Source organism: Penicillium longicatenatum, assembly GCF_028827895.1.
Source record: "Penicillium longicatenatum strain IBT 33135 chromosome Unknown contig_6_segment0_segment0, whole genome shotgun sequence".
NCBI lineage: Eukaryota > Fungi > Ascomycota > Eurotiomycetes > Eurotiales > Aspergillaceae > Penicillium > Penicillium longicatenatum.
The window spans coordinates 1,946,466-1,969,570 of record NW_026643123.1 but is presented as its reverse complement, the minus strand read 5'-3'; the positions used below and the strand labels follow the sequence as shown (position 1 = coordinate 1,969,570).

Here is a 23,105-nt window from a genome sequence, read left to right as displayed (position 1 = left end):
TGCATTCCAGTCAGATTGAGGGATGGTCGGACATTTCAGGTCACCCCCGGCCATGCTGTCGATGTAAGAAGCTACATGCTGTGAGAAAAACTCCATATTCGCAATTATAGGGGGAGCAAGACTTTAATGGGAGCCCTTGCAAGGGTTAGTCGGGGTCAAATGAGGCCGACTTTGGATGTAAAGTGGAATAAAGTGGAAACCGCCGACTTGAAAATGCCAGCCCATTTCGACTCATGAATGGAGCAGGTTGAGAAGAGCTATTAAGCCGCAATGAACTTCTGACCTGAGATAATGTTCCGGAAATATCGGGAAGTTAGTTTCCCCTCAGCGGGGAGATGTCCGTTTTCGAGGTCGCTGACGTAGCTAGATTATGTGCTAGCACTCAGTGCCTACCGGTCAGCAACACCTCCCAGATCCCGGAACCACTTGCATAGTGTATTTTCTGGGTTTTGAAGGACTTCTAGGTTCGTTTGATTCCATCTACTCACCCGTTGTCTTATATCCAAATCTACAATGTTCATGGGCTGAGGCGGTCCTGGGGTGGCAACCCGAAACACTAAACATATAGTTAACGGTCATCGACAGTCAGATTTGCCCCTCAACTTCCCAACAACCTACATCTCACTTTCCTGGCCCAGGCCTAGTTCCCCAGATCTATCACCATGACCGAATTTCACATTGTCAATTCGAATGACCTCGTTCCCGGCGCCGAAGCCCCACCCCCGGAATTCAGCTTGAGAGCTCCCCCCGCCACAGACGTCTGGTCCAAACCCCCCTCGACCAACGCATTCAACGCTCCTATATTCTATCAATCTATCTCCCTCAACTCGTTCAAACGCGCCCGTGTCGCAGTCGCTGCGCAGTGGACGCAGAAATATGACCAGGGTGGCCTTATCATCGTGCTGAACAACGTAGATGGATCCCAGAAGTGGGTGAAGACTGGTATCGAGCTCACCAATGACAAGCCACACTTGAACGTCGTTGCGAAGGACCGCTGGGCGGACTGGAGCTTGTTGCCCGTCCCCTCTGGAGGAAAATCTGCGACCTTGGAGCTCGTCCGGGAGGCGGATAACAGTTTGTGGATTTATCTTGTGGAGGGAGTGCAGAAGAAACCCATTCGAGAGGTTACTTGGATTTTTGAGGAGACAAATGTGCAGGAAACTTGGGTTGGCGTATATGCGGCGCGGCCGTCGACGGAGGGTGGAGAGTTGATAGTCCACTTTGGGCATCTGATTATCGAGTCTGTGGGGGGCAAGGAATGAGCACTGGGGATTGCTTGTGGATCGTGGGGATGCATTTGTTAGAAGGCGATTCCAGGGGAACTGTCTCGATGGGTACATTCCAGAATTGCCGCATGTGGTTCTCGTTCCGCAGATCTGTAGAAGAAATACATGGATCCCGTTGTTGCATCGCTCCCTGATCCTGTCTATCAGGCTGATTGTGTCAGGGCGATTAAGTTCCCAACTGAAACCTAGGCAGCTGCAGGCGGCTTTGACGGCACGGGCCCCATCAGATGGCGGCGTCGCTGACGATCATGGTCGGGGCGTACGGGATAGATCCCCCACTGCGGGTGATCAACTGACGTGGACCAGATTTTGGAGGACGATCGGGCTTCGAAGGTCATGATATACTACGTAGGACAAACGGATAGATGCCTCGGTTATGGGGAAGTCCGTAAACTAAATGCAAAACATGCCACGTGCCGTGGTCACACGGACTCACTGCAGGGACCCCACGTCCTATCCAGCATTATATCCATGGATATCTCAGGTACTCCCCTCTCACAATGATGATGTCCTCATATTGAACCCAGGTCAACCTTGGAAGGGGACTTTTGCTTGTATTCCCGCATTAAGGCCCCACAGCTGCAGACCAGGGATGCAACAACGCCAAAAAGCGGTTCCTTCCGACGAACCAGCAGTCTTGGGTGCATCTTATCGATCATATCTTGAAGAGGCTCATGTTCTGTCCTTTCGGCAAGGAACTTTTGCTGATAAATGGAGTTGATTTCCCCCGCTTTGACTCCTGGTGCCTGACGTGCCATGCTCCACTTTGGTTTTTCTCTTTTCCGCCAAGTTTCCATTACCTTTCCCCTCCTCCATCGTCATCAGTTCGGGTTCGGGGGTTTTTTTCTTATTCGTTTCAACTGCCTAATTGGATTATCACCTTGACTCAAATTGTCTAGGTGCATAAGCTGCCGGCATGCTGGGGTGCGCTGAACTTGAATCGCGCCTCTCATCGTCCTCACCTGCACCAACACCCCGTCGGCGTGCATAAGTGCGACCGCCGATCGTGACTCGGTTTCATCCCGCCGTCCTACTCAAGGCCCGAGGGAGACGAACATTGGTCTTCCCTGCTGACCTCTTGCCCCTTACAGCTTGGCCCCTCTTTCCTTCACGAGCAGTCAAAAAAAAGAGTCATAGGCGATTCTACCCTCACGGTTCCGCTGCCTAATCCTGATTTACCCCAAGTGGACTCGCGGCTTGCTAGCCTTCTATGGGCATATAATCGATTACCGCGCTTGCCTGTGCGCCGGAGTAGTTCTGCCCCATATTTGATTTGAATTTGAATTTGGTGCTACACGGTTGGCTCCATCTCTTTTTCTTTTCTTTCTTTCTTTCTTTTTTTTTTTTTTTTTTTTGGTTCTGATTCAATCCCCTGATCTACCTGATTTGCCGGTGCCTTCGTGTTTGCTTTTTTTCCCCTCAGCGGTGGATCTGACTGGCTCAGGTCGGCCCCAAATCAGCTGGTGCCCAAGCGGTGTTTAGTCAAAGCAGGATTACCATCCCCTTTTATGTGATACGCCCGCTATCGCTTCTGATGTTGCATGAACTCTCTTTTAAATGGTCCTGCCGGCGGTTACTTGTTGTTTAACTCTTATCAAGATCGCCGTCTTCTCCGTGTATGGTTTCATCGAATCTCCGCAGCTTTGATTATTTACCTGTACATGGACCGAGTCATTTTCCCCTTGAATCCTTTATACGGTGGCCATGCCACTTCTCGACGCGCGCGACGGTCCTTCCTACGGTGCTATACCGCGGGAGGAGAACCATACGGATATGGATTATGAGCGGGATCAGTTGCTGCAGGATGGCTATGAAACCGACGGCGACCCGAGTGATACCTCGACTATGGACGAAGCGCAGGAAGGTGTGCGGAAAATCGAGGCGATAAACATGACTTGGACAACCCGATCGTTAATGATCGCCTACGTCAGGTTCGTTTGTGGCTTGCAGCCGAACCCTGTGACTATGCTGACTTGGCACAAAGTATATTCCTCATGGCCTTCTGCACGTCCCTGGAGGGTCAGACGGTCATGTCATTGTCGGCATATGCAACCAGTGCTTTTAGCAAGCATTCGTTAATCTCTACCGTTCTTGTGGTGCAGAATGTAGTCAATGGTATGGATCATGTACACTATCTAATCGATAATTGCGAACGGGCCGCTGACTGCTCATAGCTGTTATCAAACCACCGATGGCAAAGGTTGCCGATGTGTTCGGTCGCTTTGAAGCCTTTTGTCTTAGCATCACCATATATATCCTGGGCTATATTCAGATGGCCGCGTCGACCAATGTGCAAACCTATGCCTCTGCACAGATCTTTTACTCCGCTGGTTCCACGGGTCTGCAGATCCTCCAACAGGTGTTCATTGCCGATAGCAGCGATCTTCTGAATCGCGCCTTTCTGGCGCTCCTCCCGGAGTTTCCCTTTTTGATCACTGTCTGGCTTGGGCCTACCATCGCAGGGGCGGTGCTCCAGTCATCGTCATGGCGCTGGGGCTATGGCATGTGGGCAATCATCCTGCCTGCTGCCTTTTTGCCGCTCGCCCTCTCGCTGCTTTTGAATCAGCGCAAAGCTCAGCGGCTGAATCTGATTAAGCCGACAAAGGCTAGACGCCGCAGAAGTCTTTTTAGCGTTATTCGACGAACGTGGTATGACTTGGACGTCGGCGGGCTGACATTGTTATCTGCGGCGGTCACGTTGCTTTTGGTACCTCTGACGCTAGCGGCCAGTTCCGCGAATGGATGGAAGACCCCGAGTATCATCATCATGATGGTTGTTGGTGTTCTCTGCTTAATCGCTACCCCGTTGTATGAATCGTCTAAGAGACTGGCACCCAAACCTCTGCTTTCTCTGCATCTGCTCAAGCAACGAACTGCGCTTGCCGGTTGTGCCTTGGCTTTTTGGTATTTCAGTAAGTTTGATCTTTTGCATACGTTTAGAGTGCAGTAAGACAAAGAGCACTAATATTTCTTAGTGGCGTTTTACTTTTCTGTTCAACCATACCTTTACTCCTACCTACAGGTTGTTCAGAACTATGATGTGGCCACCGCTGGCCGTGTCACCCAGACCTTCGCATTTACGTCGACTATTGCTGCATTCACCGTTTCACTCCTCATCAAGTACACTCGCCGATACCGGATCTTTGTGACTATTGGCTGCGTTATCTACATGACTGGCTTGGCATTGATGCTTATGTGTCGCCAGGAAAGTGCCTCTCACCTGCAAGTTCTGGGCACCCAAGTCCTTGTAGGCTGCGGAGGTGGCTTGCTCAATGTGCCCGTTCAACTTGGCGTCCAAGCATCTGCGAGCCATCAAGAAGTTGCCGCAGCCACCGCAATGTTCCTAACCTCCATGGAGATGGGCGGTGCCGTCGGTGCCGCCATCTCTGGAGCCATCTGGACCCATATGATTCCTCAGAAGCTCATGCAGTATTTGCCTGAAGAGACCAAATCTCATGCCGGTGAGATCTTTGGAAAGCTGACAACGGCACTGGAGTACCCCATGGGATCTCCCACTCGCATCGCCATCAACCGCGCCTATCAGGAAACCATGAACCGCCTGGTAACCTTCGCCATCATCGCAACTCTGCCGCTGATCCCACTGAGTCTTGTTATGGTGGACTATAAGCTGGACAAGGTGAGTACTCCAAACAATAGCGATGATTTATCTAGAGACAAGAGTGACTGACTCATCAAAGATGAGCCCTGGCAGCCACGACGATGGAGCTGAGACCCCACCGCCCATCGAAGTAGAGCCCGAGACCGATGATCGAAATCACAAACGAACCTAAGGCTATACCCCTTGGGGCATTAGCCTGTCCATTTTCACGAAAGCTACGATCACACGACCTGTTATTCTTTTTTTTGGTTCTGTTCTTGTCTTGTCTTGTTATTTGATTGTTGTTTCCATGGATCTCACTCCACTGCATTGGACAAACTCAGCAAGCCGGCGTTTTGGTTATCGATTGCGGATCACATTATGGATATTATATCTGGACATGGGCCACATGTGCAGCACGATTCATTTGCATATGGCGTTGATTAGAAGTAGATACATACATTCGAGAATGAACCCCTGGTCCGATAGACTTTGATTTTCTGAAAATGTCATCCCTAATCCTACACATAAGACATAAATCTTGCACCTAGGTGGCGCACCTTCGAGCCTAGTCAATTGCACATGTACATGCCTTTCGCCTACCTGGCCAATATAAGTAACCGCCGGTCATGTACCCAGCTAAGATCCCTTAGGTAGGTAAGCTTTCGAAAAATTCAAATCATTTTCAGATCGTCATCTAACTGAGCTCCTACTGGATAACCTACAGTATAGTAGGCCTCGGAACTGTCTTCTCGGCTAATAACCACTAAGACAATCATTGACCGTATTCGTCTTTTTTCGTAATCATTCAAGATACCAACAATTGAATATTACATCATCATAAGCGCGAGTGGTGTAGTGGTAACATAGGGTCCTTCCATGTGATCATCTGATCGCTGATAGACCTTGCCAGGGGTTCGATTCCCTTCTCGCGCAAATGTTTTTTTGTCTTTTGTTGTTGATTTTTCCATAAATTGGTTATGCTGGTAAGCTGCAAGCCCAGTCTTACCCCCGGCGCATCACAGGGCCGACCCGTGCCAAGACCAAGCTTGGAGCTGATTTCGATCTCGATTTCAGGGTTGCTGCTGCATGATTACTGCGATACTACTGTGCCTTGTGCATATGTATGCTGATCCCTAAGATCTCACTTAATATATATGCAGTTTATTCAATGTAAGGCCCATACAAGTTGAACATGAATCTTGGGCTATCTATCGGTGTGCATCTGGGTGATTCATTTCGCTAGCGCTTGCCGAGAATCCGAGACGAGTCCCAATCCATAATACAAATGACAGGGGGTGGTGTGGACAACAGAATTGAGATTAGCGTGTTTAGGGAACCCCTTAAGGGGTATGTCGTTTCAGAGCGGTACTGCAATCAAAATTTGGGCGGTGGCTTTTTTAGAGCCTGGGGTGGGCTTTGCGCGTGTACGGGGGAATACGCAATTTGGGGTTTAGGGGGCTCTACATGGGTTTCTATGGGGAACGCAATCGGAACTCGGGGAAGGGGCTTGGTTTTCGAGGATCATTGGTATACAATTTGGGTTTGTATAGATTTTCAGATTTGGAGAAATACTCCGGGTAGATTTACTAGCAATGCATAGCTGCGGGAACGGAGCTATAGCTGGGTAATTAATGCCGGTGTTGGTTCTGTACTCGGTCTGTTCTCCGGGTCTGTTTCGCTCTGAAGCCCTCCAGGGCCAATTACTGTGTTTTGCCGACTATCACGCGCGATTTGGCATATAATGAAGAACATGACAAGTTGTCAAGGTCCCATTTTGTGGACCACAGCGCTTAGCCGACAGCGGGTGGCCGTCACATCGAGGACTTTCTTTGATACCGGTTCTTGGCGCGACCCTCGACCCGTTCGTTTTCCCGTATTAACGGTATTAGCTATGGTGACAGCAGCTCTACCTACAGGTAAGCACTTTGGAGTGAAGACACACAAATCATGTAGAGTCAAAACTGTATTAGAAAAAAAAAAGAGAGAGAAATGTGTAGTAGTGATCAGACTGATCAAAGATATGACCAAAGAATCCCCAATAAAAGAGATGGTACAGGCCGCGTATCTCACGAGACTAGCACTTGTCTAGACTCCATCTACTCTGCGGGTTGCCCCATTCAATCCAGACCACAGCTTCTCTCCCTTTTTGTCTCCCACAGTCCGCCTTTTCCTTCCCCCTCATTCTCCCATCTCTCCGTCTCCATCCTTCTTAATTAACATCACCCTGGTTCACCTCCGGTGCTCACAAAAATGGTTGTCGCTACCATCAAGTACGAAATCCCCCCTCCTTGCCGAGGCGCCCCCTCTTTCTGGGACTAACCCCGATCTCTAGGTGTGTCGTGGTGGGGGACGGTGCAGTCGGAAAGACCTGTCTGCTCATCTCGTACACAACCAACAAGTTCCCTTCGGAATATGTGCCCACTGTCTTCGATAACTATGCCGTGACTGTGATGTAAGTTTCGTCGATCTCCGCCCCCATAGGCGGATATACGAACTCGCGAATAAACCGCGTAAAAAAAAAAAAAAAAAAAAAGTGAACTCCTGAAATCCTGACTTTTTGATCTTTGGAATAGGATCGGTGATGAACCCTATACCCTTGGTCTCTTTGATACCGCCGGTCAGGAAGATTATGATCGTCTGCGCCCGTTGTCCTACCCCCAGACCGACGTTTTCCTTGTCTGCTTCTCCGTGACTTCGCCCGCCTCATTCGAGAACGTCCGCGAAAAGTGGTTCCCTGAAGTCCACCACCACTGCCCCGGTGTCCCCTGCCTCATCGTTGGTACCCAGACCGATTTGCGCGACGATGCGAACGTGCGCGAGAAGCTTGCCCGCCAAAAGATGCAGCCCATTCGTAAGGAGGATGGTGACCGGATGGCCAAGGAGCTTGGTGCTGTGAAATATGTCGAGTGTTCTGCTCTGACGCAGTACAAGCTGAAAGATGTCTTTGACGAGGTAGGACAAAACTACGATCTTTTGGAGATGAGAAGGGGAGATAGTTCTCCCGCTCTCTCATCCTTGGCTTTGTATCGCTCATAGCTAACTTTTTGATGTAGGCTATCGTTGCTGCTCTTGAACCGGCTCCCAAGAAGAAGTCCAGGGGCTGCCGCCTGCTGTGAACAGTTTTGCCATGGACAGTTTTCACAGGGTGATTTCTGCGTAACATCGGGTTGCCAGCTCGTTGATTTGCGACAGAAATCACAGATACGATGGAATGAATCTGTTTTGTTTTGTTTTTTTCCCTTTTACATTTTGGGAGGGCTATTTGGCTGGGACTTTCACTGGGATATCCACTGCAATATCGGATCTATGTTATGAGCTAGCGTTCCTATCTGAAGCGTTCTCTTTGCAATAACTCTTCATGGTTTCCAGCTCGTGGCTTCCGTTTGCTCGACTTCATCAGGGTTACTCTCTGGTCGCGATCGTCCTCTCTTTATTCCCCTTCACTTCTCTCTATGCCCTTGGGCTTCGGCGACCATCCGTCAACATACGGACGATTCCAGCATTTTAGCTTCGCCCTCCGTTTGCAAATTTCTCTCCTTTCACGACCTACAGCGACCACGAGGTTCGACCTTTCCTTCCCCTTCTCGTGTCCTCCCCCAATTTTCCCGATCTCCCATTCTATTACTCCCACGCTTGCAATTTTTTTATTTTTTTTTTCATCGTCTATCGGCGTTGGATGTCAGGGCGTCGTGTCTTTTGGCTGGGCGATGAATTATCGTCCCTGTTACCTCTATTCAATTCTTTCCTCGACCTTGCACCACGGAAATCTGAATTTGAGCTTGCTACAACTTTCTCTCCCCCAAATCATGCGTGTCTTTATTTCCCGTTTTCCCTTCTCCACGGTTTCGACTTTTTCAGATACGAGTGTCCCTCTGTTGTCATCTACCTGGTCTTATGCTTCGCGCCCATGATTCTGAAATGCGCAAAATCATCCTGAACCTTAGAACGTCACAGACAGTGGACAACCCAATTGACAAGTTCTATGATGGTTCTCTGTGTTATGGTTGATCGTAGATGGGCTTATAGAACGTTAATACTGATTCCAACCCCTAGAATTAAGATAATGGATATACTACCAAAACACACCTTGAACATCATCGTGACATGGGCATTCATTCATCGTCTATATACGGATCATGTTTCTCGTACTAAATATTGCAAGCCAATTTACAGCTCATCTTTGCCAACCTCAGACTCGGCCTCAATATCCTCAGAACCCTCAACCACGGGACGTCCATACCAACCACCGATTTCTTCCTTAACACCAGACTTGACCATGCTAGTAATAATCTCAAATGCAACTTGCGCCGCGGCCAGAGCGGTAGTCTCACCCTTGTTATCATATGCAGGCGAGACCTCAACAATATCAGCACCAACCAGGTTGAGCTTCTCCAAGCCACGCAGGATACGGATGAACTCGCGGGTAGTCCAACCACCAGGTTCGGGAGTACCGGTACCGGGCGCGGTCGACGGATCCAGAACATCAATATCAACAGACAGGTAAACCGGCTGTTCAGGGTCAAGACCAGTGCGCTGCATGATAGCCTCCACAACGCCCATAGGACCAAGCTCATCAATATCATCTGCGTGAATACGGATGAATCCCTGCTCGGGACCAGGATTCGTATAATCTCCATCATCAACACCGGTCAATCTTGTCCGCAAACCCGCATGAGCAGAAGTCGAGTTACAAATCAATCCCTCCCGGCTAGCCTTGTGGAAGAAACTTCCATGGTTGAACTGCGTCTGCTCAGACTGCCAGTATGCACTGTAACGCACCGGATTCCAGGTATCAAGGTGCGCATCGAAGTGCAGCACTGTAATTGGCTTCTGGTAGATCTTATGCAAAGCACGCAGAGCCGGCAAGGCGACACTGTGGTCGCCACCCAGCGTCACCAGCTTGGGGTGACCAGAGCCAATGTTCCCCTTGCCATTCGGGGCCTCGTTCACGACCTTGCGGGATCCGAGCTCCAAGAACGCTTCGTACATCTGGCGCTCGGCGAGTCCGTTGTCGAACGGCGTAATCGGAATATCGCCACAGTCGGTGATCTTTGCCCACGACTGGTACGGGTTGATACCCGCGCGAGTGTTGTAGCTCGTACCGGACATCTGGCGTGCGCTTGCTGCGCGAATGGCGCGGGGACCGAACCGAGCACCTGGTCGGTAACTTACGGCTGTGTCAAAGGGCGCGCCGATGACTGCGATGTCGTAGTTCTCCGAGGGCTCGATGAGGCACTTTACTGGGCGGAGATGGGCGAAGCTGGCGATGCCGGAGAAAGACCACTGGATTTATTTTAGGCATTGGCATTGACATTAAAGTTGATGGTTCTAAACATACCTCCTGGTCCCATTTCTTCAGCAATTCCTCGCGCTCGTGCTCGGGCACAACCTCGCTATCACCGTGGTGGGCACACGAGGCCGCGGTACTGGCCAGCGCCAGCACGCTCAACAAAGACTTCAATGCAGGCATAGCTGTGAAAATTGATCCGAGAAGCTGGGAAGAAAAAGAAACAGAAGGGAGAAATGCCGGGAAAACCGAATATATAGAAGCGCCGATTTTCTTAGTCCTTCGCTCAACTTCCTAAATCAGAGAGCTTTATCTAAGAAGGAAAGACGAGCAGATAGCGCCCCGCCTCTCTCCGCCCGCCAATAATCGGCAGTGGAACCGCGGAGTCGTGCAGACCTTCCCTTCTTGGCTTTCTTTCTACTTCTTCTTGACCGTCAACTTCTTCGGCTGTACTTTCTTTGATTCAAGGATACGGGATGCCATGCGTCGTGTTGTCGTTACGGGTTTAGGTGCCGTGACACCTCTGGGTGTTGGTAAGTTCAAGTGTATTTTGTGTTCCTTATTTGTCTTTCCCTTCGCTCCACGCCGGACAACCCCCCAGTCAATGCAATTCAAATTGTCAATCGAGTCAAAATGGCCCCCCAATGTTATTCAGAGAGGTGCTAGAGATTGATCCCTTATGCTGCCCCGGACTTGCACGAGACAAAAAATCTAGCGGGCGAGTCTCCACTACACACCGGAAGGGGAAGGTCTGGACAACCAATGACGGCACTTGAAATGCTTGGCTCGGCGGACTTAGGACCGCTTATTCGGCATGGATACTACAGTAAACTGTTTACTTGACCTAGCGGGATGCAATTTCGATTGCTCGACATTGGGATCGGCATGATGCTATTCGTTTTGGGTGGATGAGCTAATCGGTTTATGCTCTAGGTGTCCGGCGGACGTGGAAGCGCTTGCTAGATGGGCATTGTGGTATTGTGAATGTGAACCATCGGGATGAGCGCTTTGCAGAGCAGCCGTGTCAGATTGCTGCTGTTGTGCCCGAAGGTAGTCGGGAGGACGGTGGGTGGATGGCTTCGGAGTGGTTGAGTCGGGGTGTAAGTTTCTTGATACGAGAACTATCTGTTTCTCAATTTTATAATTGATGTATTTTGTATGCTGATGCATTATAGGAGGAGCGCAAAATGGCTTTGTTTGCCCAGTATGCTATGGCTGCGACAGAAGAGGCTCTTGAGGATGCGGGTTGGAAGCCAACCAAGTTTGAACAGAGAGAAGCAACTGTAAGCTCTATTTGGACAAATATCAAGCATTGATTGCGATATGTTATTGACTTGTGCCTAGGGAGTCTGTCTCGGATCTGGAATTGGCAACTTTGATGAGATTTATAACACTGTTGTCGCATATGAAAAGGGTGTAGGTTCAATGTTGCTGCAAATGCAAACGCTGTTTTCCGCTGACTGAATCAAGGGATATAAAAAAGTGAATCCGCTCTTTGTGCCGAAGTTGTTGATCAATCTTGGGGCTGGACACATTTCGATGAAATATGGATTCATGGTATATATCGAATCTGCCACTGTAGCTTGAGTTTTGCTAACTGCCTCAAGGGCCCAAATCATGCAGCGACAACTGCTTGCACTACTGGTGCTCATTCAATCGGCGATGCAGCGAGATTCATCGCTTGTGGTGATGCTGACTTGATGGTTGCTGGCGGGGCTGAATCGTGTATCCACCCCCTTGCCATTGGCGGCTTTGCTCGGGCTCGAAGTCTGGCCACAGATTTTAACGATAACCCAAAGAAGGCATCACGTCCGTTTGATGCTGACCGAAAAGGGTTCGTCGTCGGCGAAGGTGCCGGCGTACTTATTCTCGAGGTATGTCTTCTGTGGCGATATCGAGCATATGGTCAGTGTGCTAAAGTCAGCTTAGGAAATGGAACACGCACGCGCACGAGGCGCACATATCTATGCAGAGCTAAGAGGATATGGCTGTTCTAGTGATGCACACCATATGACAGCACCGAAAGAAAACGGCGAGGGTGCATTTATGGCCATGAAGAAGGCTCTTAAGCAGGCCCAGTTGCCTCCCTCGGCAGTCGACTATATAAATGCCCATGCAACATCAACAATGGTTGGAGATGCAGCTGAGAATGCGGCTATTAAGTCACTTCTTTTAGGTCCAGATGGCAAGCATAAGGCGGAAGATGTGAACATCAGTAGTACAAAAGGCGCTATTGGTCACCTTCTCGGCGGCGCTGGCGCCATCGAAGCGGTTTTCAGCACTCTTGCAATCCAGGATGTAAGTATTTTCTATGCCTAAACTCCCGTGGGTTATATACTGACTTGAGTAGAACGTGATGCCGCCTACTATCAATTTAGATCGTCTTGCCGACGGATTTGACTGCAATTATGCCCCAAAACAGGCCCAACCGAGGCAGATAAAGGCGGTCTTGACAAACAGCTTTGGGTTCGGGGGAACGAATAGCAGTCTTTGCTTTGCGAGGCACGAAAAATAGCCCTAGACGGGACATGTACAATAGTGTAATCTAAGATTATGGCAGATATGGAAATTCTCGAGCGCGTGATCAATAGGCTTTTCCATCAAAACCTATGTCAGACTCAAAATGGTCAGATACAATTCAGCCGGCTACAAAGTGCCAATTCACTTGAATTCCGTAGGACTCTGTGCCTAACGCCGCGCTCGAGTATAGTGAATGAGGGCCCACGTGACTTTATCCAAATGCGGAGCCCCAGCCCGTCGTTCCATCTCAAGAGTCCTATATGAACACAAAACCCCTGACAGTACCCTCCTCGCCGACTAGAAAATTACCGGAAACAACAATAGCGCGAACCACTGTGTCTGGAACACTCCATATCCGCTGTCATAATGGCGACGAACGGCGAGTCCGGTCGAGGTAAGCGCACCCGCTTTGTGAGCGTGACAAAGGAACAGCTGCGCCTCGAACTTCAGACAAAACGGTCGCAGATAGATTCAAGGGCTATGGGCTAATTTTGACGTGCGAGAATAGCCTCCGGAAGCCTGGTTGATGCATCGGGCTACAAGTTTACAGAGAAGGATACGAAGCCCGGCAAGATGAAGGTCAAGAAGACCTCCAAGGCCTCGACTAAGAAGAAGGCAGACGGTACAATTCGATCGCAGACGAATGGCCCCGGATCTGAAATCTAACTGGAATCTACAGATGCGAAAGATGGACCTGTTGACTCCTCACCTACCTCTCCTCTGCCCAAATTAGACGACAAGCTCGCCACTTCTTTCCCAACGGGTAGACCGCGCGAGGAAGATCTGCTTGAGACCGTTATCTGCAAGCACTGCAAACGCCCCGTTTTGAAATCATCTGCTCCAGAACACATTCGTGGGTGTCTGAAGGCAAAGCAAGAGAAGGCGCGCAAGAAGAAGGAAGCTCGTGACGCTGCGAACAGGGCTAAGGTGACTGACGGCAAAGACGACGACGATATCCGTGACAAGGCCGACATGGGTGAAGACGCAATGAAGGGACAGAAGAGCGCGAAGAAGAGTGCAGTCAAGGGCACCACTGACGATGGCACGAAAAAGGGCAAGAAGCGCAAGGCCGATGAAGACGATTCCAAGGAGCCCAAGAAAAAGAAAAAGAAGGATGAACCTAAGGCTAAGACTGCGAAGCCTAAAGGTCCTGTTGATGTTGAGAAGCAGTGTGGTGTGACCCTGCCCAACGGTGCCCAGTGTGCTCGCTCGCTCACTTGCAAGAGCCATTCGATGGGCGCCAAGCGTGCCGTCCCCGGCCGGTCTCTTCCTTATGATATGCTACTTCAGCAATATCAGAAGAAGAACCAGGCTCGCCAGCAGAGTATGTCATCTCCTTGTTTGAAGGAATCTCCCAAGAAGAGCCAAGAGAAATTCGGAGATTCCTTACCCCCTCTATGGACTCAGATTATAACCCAGATGATTAACGTGTTCTCTTCTTTTTTGTTGTACAGAGGCCGCGATCGATGCCAATGCCCCGCTGCAAGACGAAGTTGATACGAATGGGCCGGTTGATTCGGACGAAGAAAGAGATACTGTCATGGCCGCTATTGCCCGCTCCAATCCAAAACCCCTCGCCGAACATACCCTCATCACCTCGAGCACGAAATATCGATATGTCCGCATCAAAGAACAAATGCTGCACGCAATTGGTGGACGCGGCGGTGGTCTTTTCTCCACTGATGACAGCCAACCTTTGTTTGGTGGAAGCATATTCCAACCATTTGACCCCCAGATGGATGTCTCCTCCCCTATAATTCCCAACGCTGACCCCGGTGATGGCTCCATCTCTGTGGATGGATCCAGAAAAACCCCGGTGCAAGGTGTACGGAAAACACCTGTTGCTGTTGCCTCCTGAACAGCCAGCATCAAATGATGATTTTACGACTATCTCCAGCATTCCCTCTTCCCCTTTTTGCCTCATCATTCTGCGGGTTTCCCCTTTAAAGTGCTGGCGTTTAAGGGCGCAAGAATTGTGCATACCCTGCTTTGTTTGTCATTTGCCTCTTGGTTTCCTGGCCATGAATTTTGGCGGGGAAACAGGCTGTTTCTGGTTTTTGATTCGGTAATGACATGATACCCCGGTTACTGGCGTGCTAAATTCGCAAGTAGTAACCTCAATGGATGTTTGATGCTCACTTTGAGCTTTAATTAAGAAAATCCTAGTAGTCTTTGTAGATCGTGCATGGTAAAAAATAGTTAACAAGATGAAGGTTTGATTATGTGATATTGAAACCTGAGGTGTCGAAAGGCATCTATCCAGCTCCGTCGATCATGTCTTTGAGAGACAATACTCGTGATCCGCAATGCAAGCCTACCTTTAATGCCTGTTTGAGCTCTAGACGCACTCGAAACACCCAAAAAAAACCCCATATTCGTGTCTCCTGTATGGTGCGAATGCCGGTCACCTACCTCCCCCAGTCGCATTGAGCTTCCTCGTACTCCCACCACTTTGATCTCAGCACCTCTCGTCGCAGCCCTGGAATTACTGCAGAATCGTCGCAAGTGATCGACCATACTCGACGTTTTTTTTTTCTTGACTCAAAGGCTCGCCATGAGTCACTCCGTTCCCGATCTCGATGTGATAGGCATCAAAGCCGAACACGACCTAGCAGACCAATTCCGTCGCGAAGTCGCCCAACTTCTCGGGCGCACGAACCTCAATTTTCCCGGCGCACAACCTGTCAGCTTTTCTGCAAAACATCTGACGGAGCTTCAAAAAGAGGATTACTATGTTTGCGAGAAGACAGACGGAATCCGGTGCCTGATGTATTTTGCGCGCGGTGACCCCGATTCCGAGTCGCCGGAAATTCACTACCTGATCGATCGCAAGAACGACTATCGCTTTGTGCCCGGCCTGCATTTCCCACTGCCGAACGATGATACCTTCCAATCTTACCACGTCGATACGCTGGTAGACGGCGAGCTGGTCAACGATGTATACGAGGACGGGTCCCAGCAGCTTAAGTACCTGGTTTTCGATTGCCTCGTGCTAGACGGACAGAGCCTGATGCACCGAACACTCGACAAGCGACTCGCATATTTCAAAGAAAAAGTTCTGAAGCCATATAATGCGATGTACCGCAAATTCCCGGAAGAAAAACAGCACCGCGCCTTCGCCGTCGAGGATAAGTCCACACAGGTCAGCTACGGCATTGAGATGATGTTTCGCGAGATCATTCCGGCAGTCAAGCAAATCCATGGAAATGATGGCCTAATCTTCACTTGTCGAAGCACACCCTACCGCATTGGCACAGACGAGCATATCCTCAAATGGAAGCCTCCCGCTGAGAACACTATTGATTTCCGCACACGCCTCGAGTTTCCCGTTCTTGAGCCAGACACAGACGATGAAGCAGAAGGTATTACAGAACCTTACACCGACTACGATGCTATTCCAACCTTTCACCTCTTCGCCATGCTAAATGCAGGCGAGTACCGCCATTTCGCTGAGATGTACGTCACACCCACAGAGTGGGAGGAACTAAAAGCCATGCGTGTCCCGCTAGACGATGCCATCGTCGAGTGCTACAAAGATGAGAACGGCCGCTGGCGCTTCCATCGTTTGCGGGACGATAAAAATGACGCAAATCACATTTCGACTGTTGAGAAGGTCTTGGAAAGTATTGAAGACCGCGTTACAGAAGAGGATCTTATTCGCCTTGCGCCTGTCATCAAGGCAGCTTGGAAAAAACGACAGGCTGGAATGGGCTCAGGTGGGATGCCGCCAATGAATGGAGGTGGTGTTAAGCGGAAATTTGAGGAATGACGAATTCAAAAGGACATAACTCACTCTTACCTCATTGTTTTATCTCGTTGGCCTTAGTATCATTTGCAGGGTGTTTGGCGTTGGGCTTGTTCTAAAAAATTTTTTTCTGTTCCGGTATCCTTCGGGCTCTAAAGGGTTACTTACAGTCATGATCCAATGGATTGTTCAGGTGGCGCGAGAAAACCTTGAAAGTATTATATTTGAGACGGTATTGGAATCTGGTTTATATTTATAGGAATAAATAGATGCATCACCAATCCATTCCCACGCGAAGAAAATTCACATAGGGTACGGTTTTGCAGAATTCTTTCATTGAAATCATACGGGCTCCAGTTGGAAATGTTGGATTGGTTTGCCTTGGATTTTTCGTTTGTCAAAGGCATGATATCTATCTCCAAATCAGGAAGGCGCAGTTTTCGAGCATAACCCCCCTCCCCCCGGCTCTCTTTTTTCGAGATACAAACATTCTCTTCTTTTTATACATGAATATTTCCCATATGCTGCTCCAGATTCCGTAGATTCTATTGTTTTATTGTCAACTGTCACCTTTGGATCTCATGGTGATCCGCGTCGGCGATACAAGTATACTGATTCTCATGACTATTGTTAGTTAGTGCCTAATAGGCCTCCCTATTTCCTCAGCCAATGACAACTGAGAGATGTGAAAATTGTTCTTCTAATGGAGTCCACTTGTAGTTAAAAACTGGACCACGTAATACTGGGGCCGAAAATATATATTCACGCGACTAAAAACACGCTAAAGGAGCGCTAACGTTTACGCTAAAATATACGAGCTGTCCTCTCTGGCTAACAACTTCAATCACAAATGCTGCCTATTTTGAGTATCTGTTAAACATGTATAAATACCGCGATAAGTACAATGCTCTAAAGGAATCATCGCAATTTCTAGTGATAAGAAATTACCATGCTCTTCCACCTCCTCACTCTCGCCACTGGCCCGCTAGTACTTGCCGGTGCTAGACACATATCAACTCGTCAATCTTCCAGCACAACGTCTACTCTCATAGCAACACAGTATGGAACGGTTTTTGATGCCCCAGTCACGATAGGGAATCAGACCTTCATGCTCCTCGTCGATACTGGGAGCAGTGATACCTACGTGATGCAAAACGGGTATAAATGCGTCAATAGCACCGACAACCTCGTCATACCACAGCTTGACTGCCTCTACGCGAACAAGACCTACCAAAAATCCAAAACCTACCACCGCGTCCCAAATGAGATATTCGGCGTAGAATATGGCGCAGGCATTGCGAGCGGCCTCATGGCCTATGAACAAGTGTCAATAGGTGGTATAAGCGTGGAGGCACAGAAGGTCGGCATCGCAAATGATTCGAACCCCATGGGCGATGGCGTGAATAGCGGACTGCTCGGCCTGGCCTATCCATCTCTCACCTCCGCACATCCGGCGAACCAGACATCCAACAGCACATACTGGCGTGATCGTCTGGTGTACAACCCTTTGTTGTACACAATGCATGAGCAGGGCCTTGTAGATTCATACTTCAGTCTGGCGCTCGCGCACACACCGCAGAATGAATCTACATCTTTTGGAGGGTATATGACTCTCGGTGGTCTGCCACCTGTCAACCACAGCTCCCACTTCGCGACAGTCCCTGTGGAAATCACAGATAACATTCCGCTGTGGTTCACATCCGGCAAAAATGTTCGATCGTACTGGTCAACCACTGTCAACAATATCACGTACGGGTCATCGTTGAATAACCTGACTACAAACTCAACTTCATTTCAAGCATTCATCGACTCCGGGAATTATATCTCTTACCTCCCTGACGCGATTGTCGGTCCGATCAATGCTCTTTTCTCGCCTCCGGCGACTTATGAATCTGAAACTGGATTGTATGTTGTTGATTGCTCTGCTAAAGCGCCGGAATTTGGATTGTCGCTTGGTGACCAGACATTCTACCATAATGGCTCGGATCTAATCTACCAGACCTCTGAGGGGGTCTGTGTGTCCAGTCTGGCTTCGTCTTCAGAGGTATCTCTGGGTGATATCACTTTGAATATAATTGGCGTTCCATTTTTGAAGAATGTCGTCGCCGTCTTCGATTTCGGGAAGAACGAGATGCGATTCGCGAAGAAGTTCAGCTCGAAGGAAAGTGTTTCGGGAAACAATACCTTGGCCCCTCTGCCTTCTGATGCTCCGGTACAGTACTCTAGCCGATATAGCATTGTGATTGGTCTGTTCCTGGGGCTAGTGATCTCGCAAGCGGTATAGAAAGCCGAGGAAATTTGGACACTGTCTTACTTAGCTCAGAGTTAAATGAGGATCTCTGGATTATCCTTGGTAGTGGCCTCGCCTCTTTAACCTCTATTATTCTTCCGCCCTCCGCCAACGCCTTCAATACATCACTCATCGCTGCGCCACTGCAATTTCACCGCTCCAATCGGACGGTCTGTCACAGCTACCCCCGCATTTACCCTTCCATTTTCCGTTCCTTTTCTGGACTCGCAAATTGCGGCTGAGCCTTTGTCACCTTCACCTTGAGAGTTTTAAATTGGAATATTTTGAACTAAATACATGCAAATATTGTGTCTTGGTCACCTGAAACTCATCTCTTTGCCAACACAGTAAGTAATATTAGCCTCCTCAAGAATGCTCACTTACTGCAGTTGAGCCTATTTTCTATGCAAAGTGGTCGACTGTACGGTGTTGTTTTTTGAGGAGTCACTCGTATGTAGCGGGTTTCCTGTCCTATTGCTTGGCCCTCTTCCGGTTTAAGGCTCTCGCTCGCCACTTTTGACTCACCGAGCAGAACTCAGCGCGTCTCTGAGCGCCCTCATAAAAGCGGCGGCAGCTAAGATAAGAAAGCCCCCACCTTGGAGTGGAAACCCAGTGCAGAGTATCACGGGTATCCACTATGATATCCACTAAATATCAGCACCCAGGAACCATGGTTACTCAGCCGGATATGCCCTGAACGGATATAGCTAGCTGCTAGGTTAGGTTCTTTTCAAATATGTGTCTATGCCGATGTCTAATCCAATGACTTAAAAAAATGATGTTATTTTCACAACGAAATTCAGAGTACTGTCGCGGCTGTGGACTAGGAACGAGAAGAATTATAATCAATTGACGCATCCATAGATTTTCACGTAGGTTGTACGCCATCTTGAGAAAGGAATCATCAGAGGAAACCCACCATCTTTGGACCCAATTCTCTCGGGTTTGATACCTAACAATGGGGCCAGATCCTCAAGCTAAGACAGGCACTACTAACCAAGAATAAAACCTGCTGATGAGGCCGAAGTAGCCGACCGATCCGGGTCTTCCGAAGGTCCAAAATACCTTCTCCACTTGCTTTGCTGACGCGATACGAGCTTTCAACTTGTTTTCGCCCTTTTCTCAGAAACTAAGGTGGTCTTTATAAATATATCCGCTGTAAGCACTAGATACAACGGCACGGAAATAGGACATAAGCATATACTTTGGCTGCGCTTTCCCCGGACTTTTTCCCTTAAAACCTTTCTGGTGTCTCCCAAGTAACCCACGCCAGTTATGCTTTCCCCAGTTCGTCTGCTCCCTCTGGTTGGGAGTCTTCTCCCATTCGTCTCCGGACGGCCGTCTACCAGTCCTTCCGTGGTTCTTCCTCCTAGCGAAGATCCTTTCTACAGTGCTCCACATGGCTATGAGACCAAACTCCCCGGAAGCGTTCTGCGCATACGCCACGCACCAGGTAATCTGACAGCCTTGGTCAGCAATGCCTCCGCAGCATACAACATTGTTTATCGTACTACGGATAGCCAATATCGCCCTTCATGGGCCGTGACCACCGTATTTGTCCCTACAACTCTTCGCCACAAGAAAGCTTCGTCCTTACTCTCCTATCAAACTCCATATGACTCCCATGACGTCGACGCCAGCCCCAGTTATGCAATGTACTCTTCTCCTCCTATAGATGTCTCCCTCGCGCTGAATGAGGGTTGGTACGTCAGCGTCCCCGATTATGAAGGTCCTCTCGCGTCCTTCACCGCGGGTGTACAGTCCGGCCACGCTACACTCGACTCCATCCGGAGCATCCTTTACTCCCATGCTACCTTGGATTTCAAGACTTTGTCCTCCATAGCTCTATGGGGATACTCCGGTGGTGCTCTTGCCAGCGAATGGGCCACGGAGCTACAAGGGCAATACGCCCCGGAGCTCTCTCTTTCCGGTGCTGCCCTCGGCGGTCTCACGCCTAACATCACCAATGTGATGGACACCGTCACTGGTACACTTAGCGCGGGTCTCATCCCCGAAGCAGTCCTTGGTTTGGCGAGTCAATACCCGGCTACCTACGATTATTTGGTCAGTCAATTGAAAAAGGAGGGAAAGCATAATCGCACGACTTTTCTCATGGCAAAGGAAATGACCCTCTCCCAGGCAGAGGTTTCCTTCGTTGGTCAGAATGTCTTTGATTACTTCGTCAATGGCTCAGATACCTTCAAAGCTCCTGTTGTGCAACATGCGCTAAACAGGGACGGTTACATGGGATACCATGGCGTTCCTCAAACTCCGATATATGCGTACAAGGCGATCAATGATGAGGTCAGTCCTGTTGCTGATACCGACTCTCTGCTGGAGAGATATTGTGGCGTTGGGGTAAATATCCTATATGAACGGAACACGATCGGCGGGCACAGTGCGGAGGGTACCAATGGTCATGCGAACGCCTTCAAGTTCATATCCTCCGTCTTGGGTGGGTCATACGATCAGTTATACCAGACGGTGGGATGTACCATCAGGGATGTAACTATTAATATTACTAACTCGGTGCTATAAATTGCCGCCATGTTGAATAATGATAATTGGGCTTCATTCATGGGTGTATCTATATAAAACAGTCATCAGTGGATGAGAACAGGCATATAAGTATCACGTTCATGTCGAAAAACGTGCTTTGGCTTAATTTGATCTATCATTCATCAAGGTCACTCTCATATACTACTGAGGTAGACGGCCATTTTCAGCAACATCAGTGGCCCTTTTTGGTGTCAATTTTTAACGGCCCCATGTTCTAAATGTAGCATTTGTAGTGCTTCTTCTAACCCACCACTTGTATCCACAATCCCAGAGCCCACATATTCTAGTCTAAAGTCCATCTCCGGCTCCTCGCTTTGTATGTCATCTTCTGATAGAAGGGCTTTGACAATAGTCACAGCCGTACGTGCATCCCATAGTCCATCACGGGCTGTGAATAACGGTCCCTGCATCAGGGAGAGTGCCATGCGCAAGATGCGACGATCGTTTGTCTTCAAACAGACGAAGTATAACATTGCAATGATGTTTGTAGAAAGGGTGAAACCTCGTTTGGAAGTCGTATTCTTTTCAAAAAAGGAATCCTGTCCATCGGACGACAGAAGTGTTGATATTTGGGTGAGCGCCAGATCAAATCTGCAGAAGGCATTGAGAGAAGTTTCTGCGCCATCGAGGGTGCAGACAATATTCTCCAAGAGAACCGCATGAAAAATGAGTGCTTGGCTTCGATATAGAATGAGTTGTTGGCGTTGCGAAGAACTCAAAGACTCAGAACGTTCATTCGTCATCATTTTCTCTATCTTTTCTTCCAATTTTTGGAGTTGGGACTCTAAATTCAGCCTTTCCTGAAGAACAACGGGTGGCACCTGAGTCAAAGGTAGATTCTTATACTCCACATACTCCATTAGATGCCACAATGTCCAATTTTGGAGCACGACAAGTGATTTTTCTAAACCAGGTAGGCCCGATGGCTCATCTGGAACCGTAGGAATTATCCCCAAAACTTGTTCCGGCAAGGCAAGTCGCAGAATGGGGATTCTTTCGGGTGAAAAGATACTGGCATGAATATCAAGCTGAGAGAATATTGCCGCCAACTGCACATAAGACTCCTGGCCTTCCGTAAGACACGGACAATCGGTTTGAAGTCTTCGCAATATGATTAGGCCTTGATCTAGATGCCATAATGCTTGTCGCACATTGCCAATTAGGCACTCAAATGTATAAAATATGAGGCTGCAGATAAGCGCAACCTCAGCTGAGGCGTCCTGGGCAAGATACGCACGGAGCTGAGAGTGTGATCTGGTGATAAGCTGGATATGTTTGACAGACACCTTAAGTTGTGGTGACTCAGCAAGATAATAGTCGCGATAAAGACAACTGAGCGCCACAAGGGAATTGCGTATAACAGGCTGGTCTTGACTTCTCTGCATGATGAGGTGTCTCCATAGTGTATTCTCCGAGAATCGAGAAAAGGACTCGGCTGCTTCGCTGCAGTAATAGTGAAGTAGTTCACGATCCGTGCGACTGCCGGGGACTTTGAATGGAATGTTATACACTTTGATTTTTGGTTGACAGTTGACAGCTTGGGGATACCCGGGACAGCTTCGCCCGGTAGAAGAGCATCGGAGACACTTGGGACGTTGTTCATCGCATTTTACTCGGCGGATTCTGGTTTGGTTAGAACTGATAGACTGGGCACGGTGTCATTGACTCACTTGCAGGTGGCACACCCTGTTCGAACTTTGGGCATGCTGCGGCGTGCTTTGGTGGTAATCATGTCTCAACCCAATTGACTGTACGAGATTGACCGGGGATAAGGAGCATGGATCAGATCAAGTTTAGAAATAGAGGAAGCCAAAGAA

The 23,105-nt window shown here is 49.0% G+C and overlaps 10 protein-coding genes across 10 annotated transcripts; 8 read left to right on the top strand and 2 right to left on the bottom strand.

Annotated features, from left to right (window-relative positions):
• Window positions 1–662: 662 nt before the first annotated feature.
• Window positions 663–1,262, top strand: N7484_008930 (uncharacterized protein; the record flags this gene model as incomplete). The annotated part of the gene is made up of 1 exon (XM_057119317.1): window positions 663–1,262. One exon carries the CDS (start codon window positions 663–665, stop codon window positions 1,260–1,262), a length of 600 nt encoding a protein of 199 aa, XP_056968872.1.
• Window positions 1,263–2,990: 1,728 nt separating this feature from the next.
• mirC (siderochrome-iron transporter MirC) lies at window positions 2,991–5,077 on the top strand (the record flags this gene model as incomplete). Its single annotated transcript, XM_057119316.1, has 5 exons — window positions 2,991–3,217; window positions 3,271–3,401; window positions 3,461–4,198; window positions 4,262–4,923; window positions 4,985–5,077. The coding sequence occupies 5 exons, from the start codon at window positions 2,991–2,993 to the stop codon at window positions 5,075–5,077; spliced, it is 1,851 nt and encodes a 616-aa protein (XP_056968871.1).
• Window positions 5,078–7,137: 2,060 nt separating this feature from the next.
• On the top strand, window positions 7,138–8,003 carry cdc42 (Rho family GTPase CDC42; the record flags this gene model as incomplete). The annotated part of the gene is made up of 4 exons (XM_057119315.1): window positions 7,138–7,157; window positions 7,220–7,339; window positions 7,461–7,839; window positions 7,941–8,003. 4 exons carry the CDS (start codon window positions 7,138–7,140, stop codon window positions 8,001–8,003), a joined length of 582 nt encoding a protein of 193 aa, XP_056968870.1.
• Window positions 8,004–9,054: 1,051 nt separating this feature from the next.
• On the bottom strand, window positions 9,055–10,357 carry N7484_008927 (agmatinase; the record flags this gene model as incomplete). The annotated part of the gene is made up of 2 exons (XM_057119314.1): window positions 9,055–10,170; window positions 10,226–10,357. The coding sequence occupies 2 exons, from the start codon at window positions 10,355–10,357 to the stop codon at window positions 9,055–9,057; spliced, it is 1,248 nt and encodes a 415-aa protein (XP_056968869.1).
• A 298-nt stretch (window positions 10,358–10,655) lies between these two features.
• Window positions 10,656–12,689, top strand: N7484_008926 (putative beta-ketoacyl synthase (Cem1); the record flags this gene model as incomplete). Its single annotated transcript, XM_057119313.1, has 8 exons — window positions 10,656–10,707; window positions 11,108–11,274; window positions 11,350–11,457; window positions 11,519–11,590; window positions 11,645–11,731; window positions 11,782–12,048; window positions 12,104–12,472; window positions 12,525–12,689. 8 exons carry the CDS (start codon window positions 10,656–10,658, stop codon window positions 12,687–12,689), a joined length of 1,287 nt encoding a protein of 428 aa, XP_056968868.1.
• Window positions 12,690–13,060: 371 nt separating this feature from the next.
• Window positions 13,061–14,552, top strand: N7484_008925 (deubiquitination module subunit SGF73; the record flags this gene model as incomplete). The annotated part of the gene is made up of 4 exons (XM_057119312.1): window positions 13,061–13,088; window positions 13,203–13,316; window positions 13,374–14,018; window positions 14,149–14,552. 4 exons carry the CDS (start codon window positions 13,061–13,063, stop codon window positions 14,550–14,552), a joined length of 1,191 nt encoding a protein of 396 aa, XP_056968867.1.
• Window positions 14,553–15,248: 696 nt separating this feature from the next.
• N7484_008924 (mRNA guanylyltransferase) lies at window positions 15,249–16,463 on the top strand (the record flags this gene model as incomplete). Its single annotated transcript, XM_057119311.1, has 1 exon — window positions 15,249–16,463. The coding sequence occupies one exon, from the start codon at window positions 15,249–15,251 to the stop codon at window positions 16,461–16,463; it is 1,215 nt and encodes a 404-aa protein (XP_056968866.1).
• A 925-nt stretch (window positions 16,464–17,388) lies between these two features.
• Window positions 17,389–18,723, top strand: N7484_008923 (pepsin-like aspartic protease; the record flags this gene model as incomplete). Its single annotated transcript, XM_057119310.1, has 1 exon — window positions 17,389–18,723. The coding sequence occupies one exon, from the start codon at window positions 17,389–17,391 to the stop codon at window positions 18,721–18,723; it is 1,335 nt and encodes a 444-aa protein (XP_056968865.1).
• Window positions 18,724–20,004: 1,281 nt separating this feature from the next.
• Window positions 20,005–21,267, top strand: N7484_008922 (secretory lipase-domain-containing protein; the record flags this gene model as incomplete). Its single annotated transcript, XM_057119309.1, has 1 exon — window positions 20,005–21,267. One exon carries the CDS (start codon window positions 20,005–20,007, stop codon window positions 21,265–21,267), a length of 1,263 nt encoding a protein of 420 aa, XP_056968864.1.
• Window positions 21,268–21,429: 162 nt separating this feature from the next.
• Window positions 21,430–22,993, bottom strand: N7484_008921 (Zn(II)2Cys6 transcription factor; the record flags this gene model as incomplete). Its single annotated transcript, XM_057119308.1, has 3 exons — window positions 21,430–21,469; window positions 21,535–22,911; window positions 22,959–22,993. 3 exons carry the CDS (start codon window positions 22,991–22,993, stop codon window positions 21,430–21,432), a joined length of 1,452 nt encoding a protein of 483 aa, XP_056968863.1.
• Window positions 22,994–23,105: the final 112 nt, after the last annotated feature.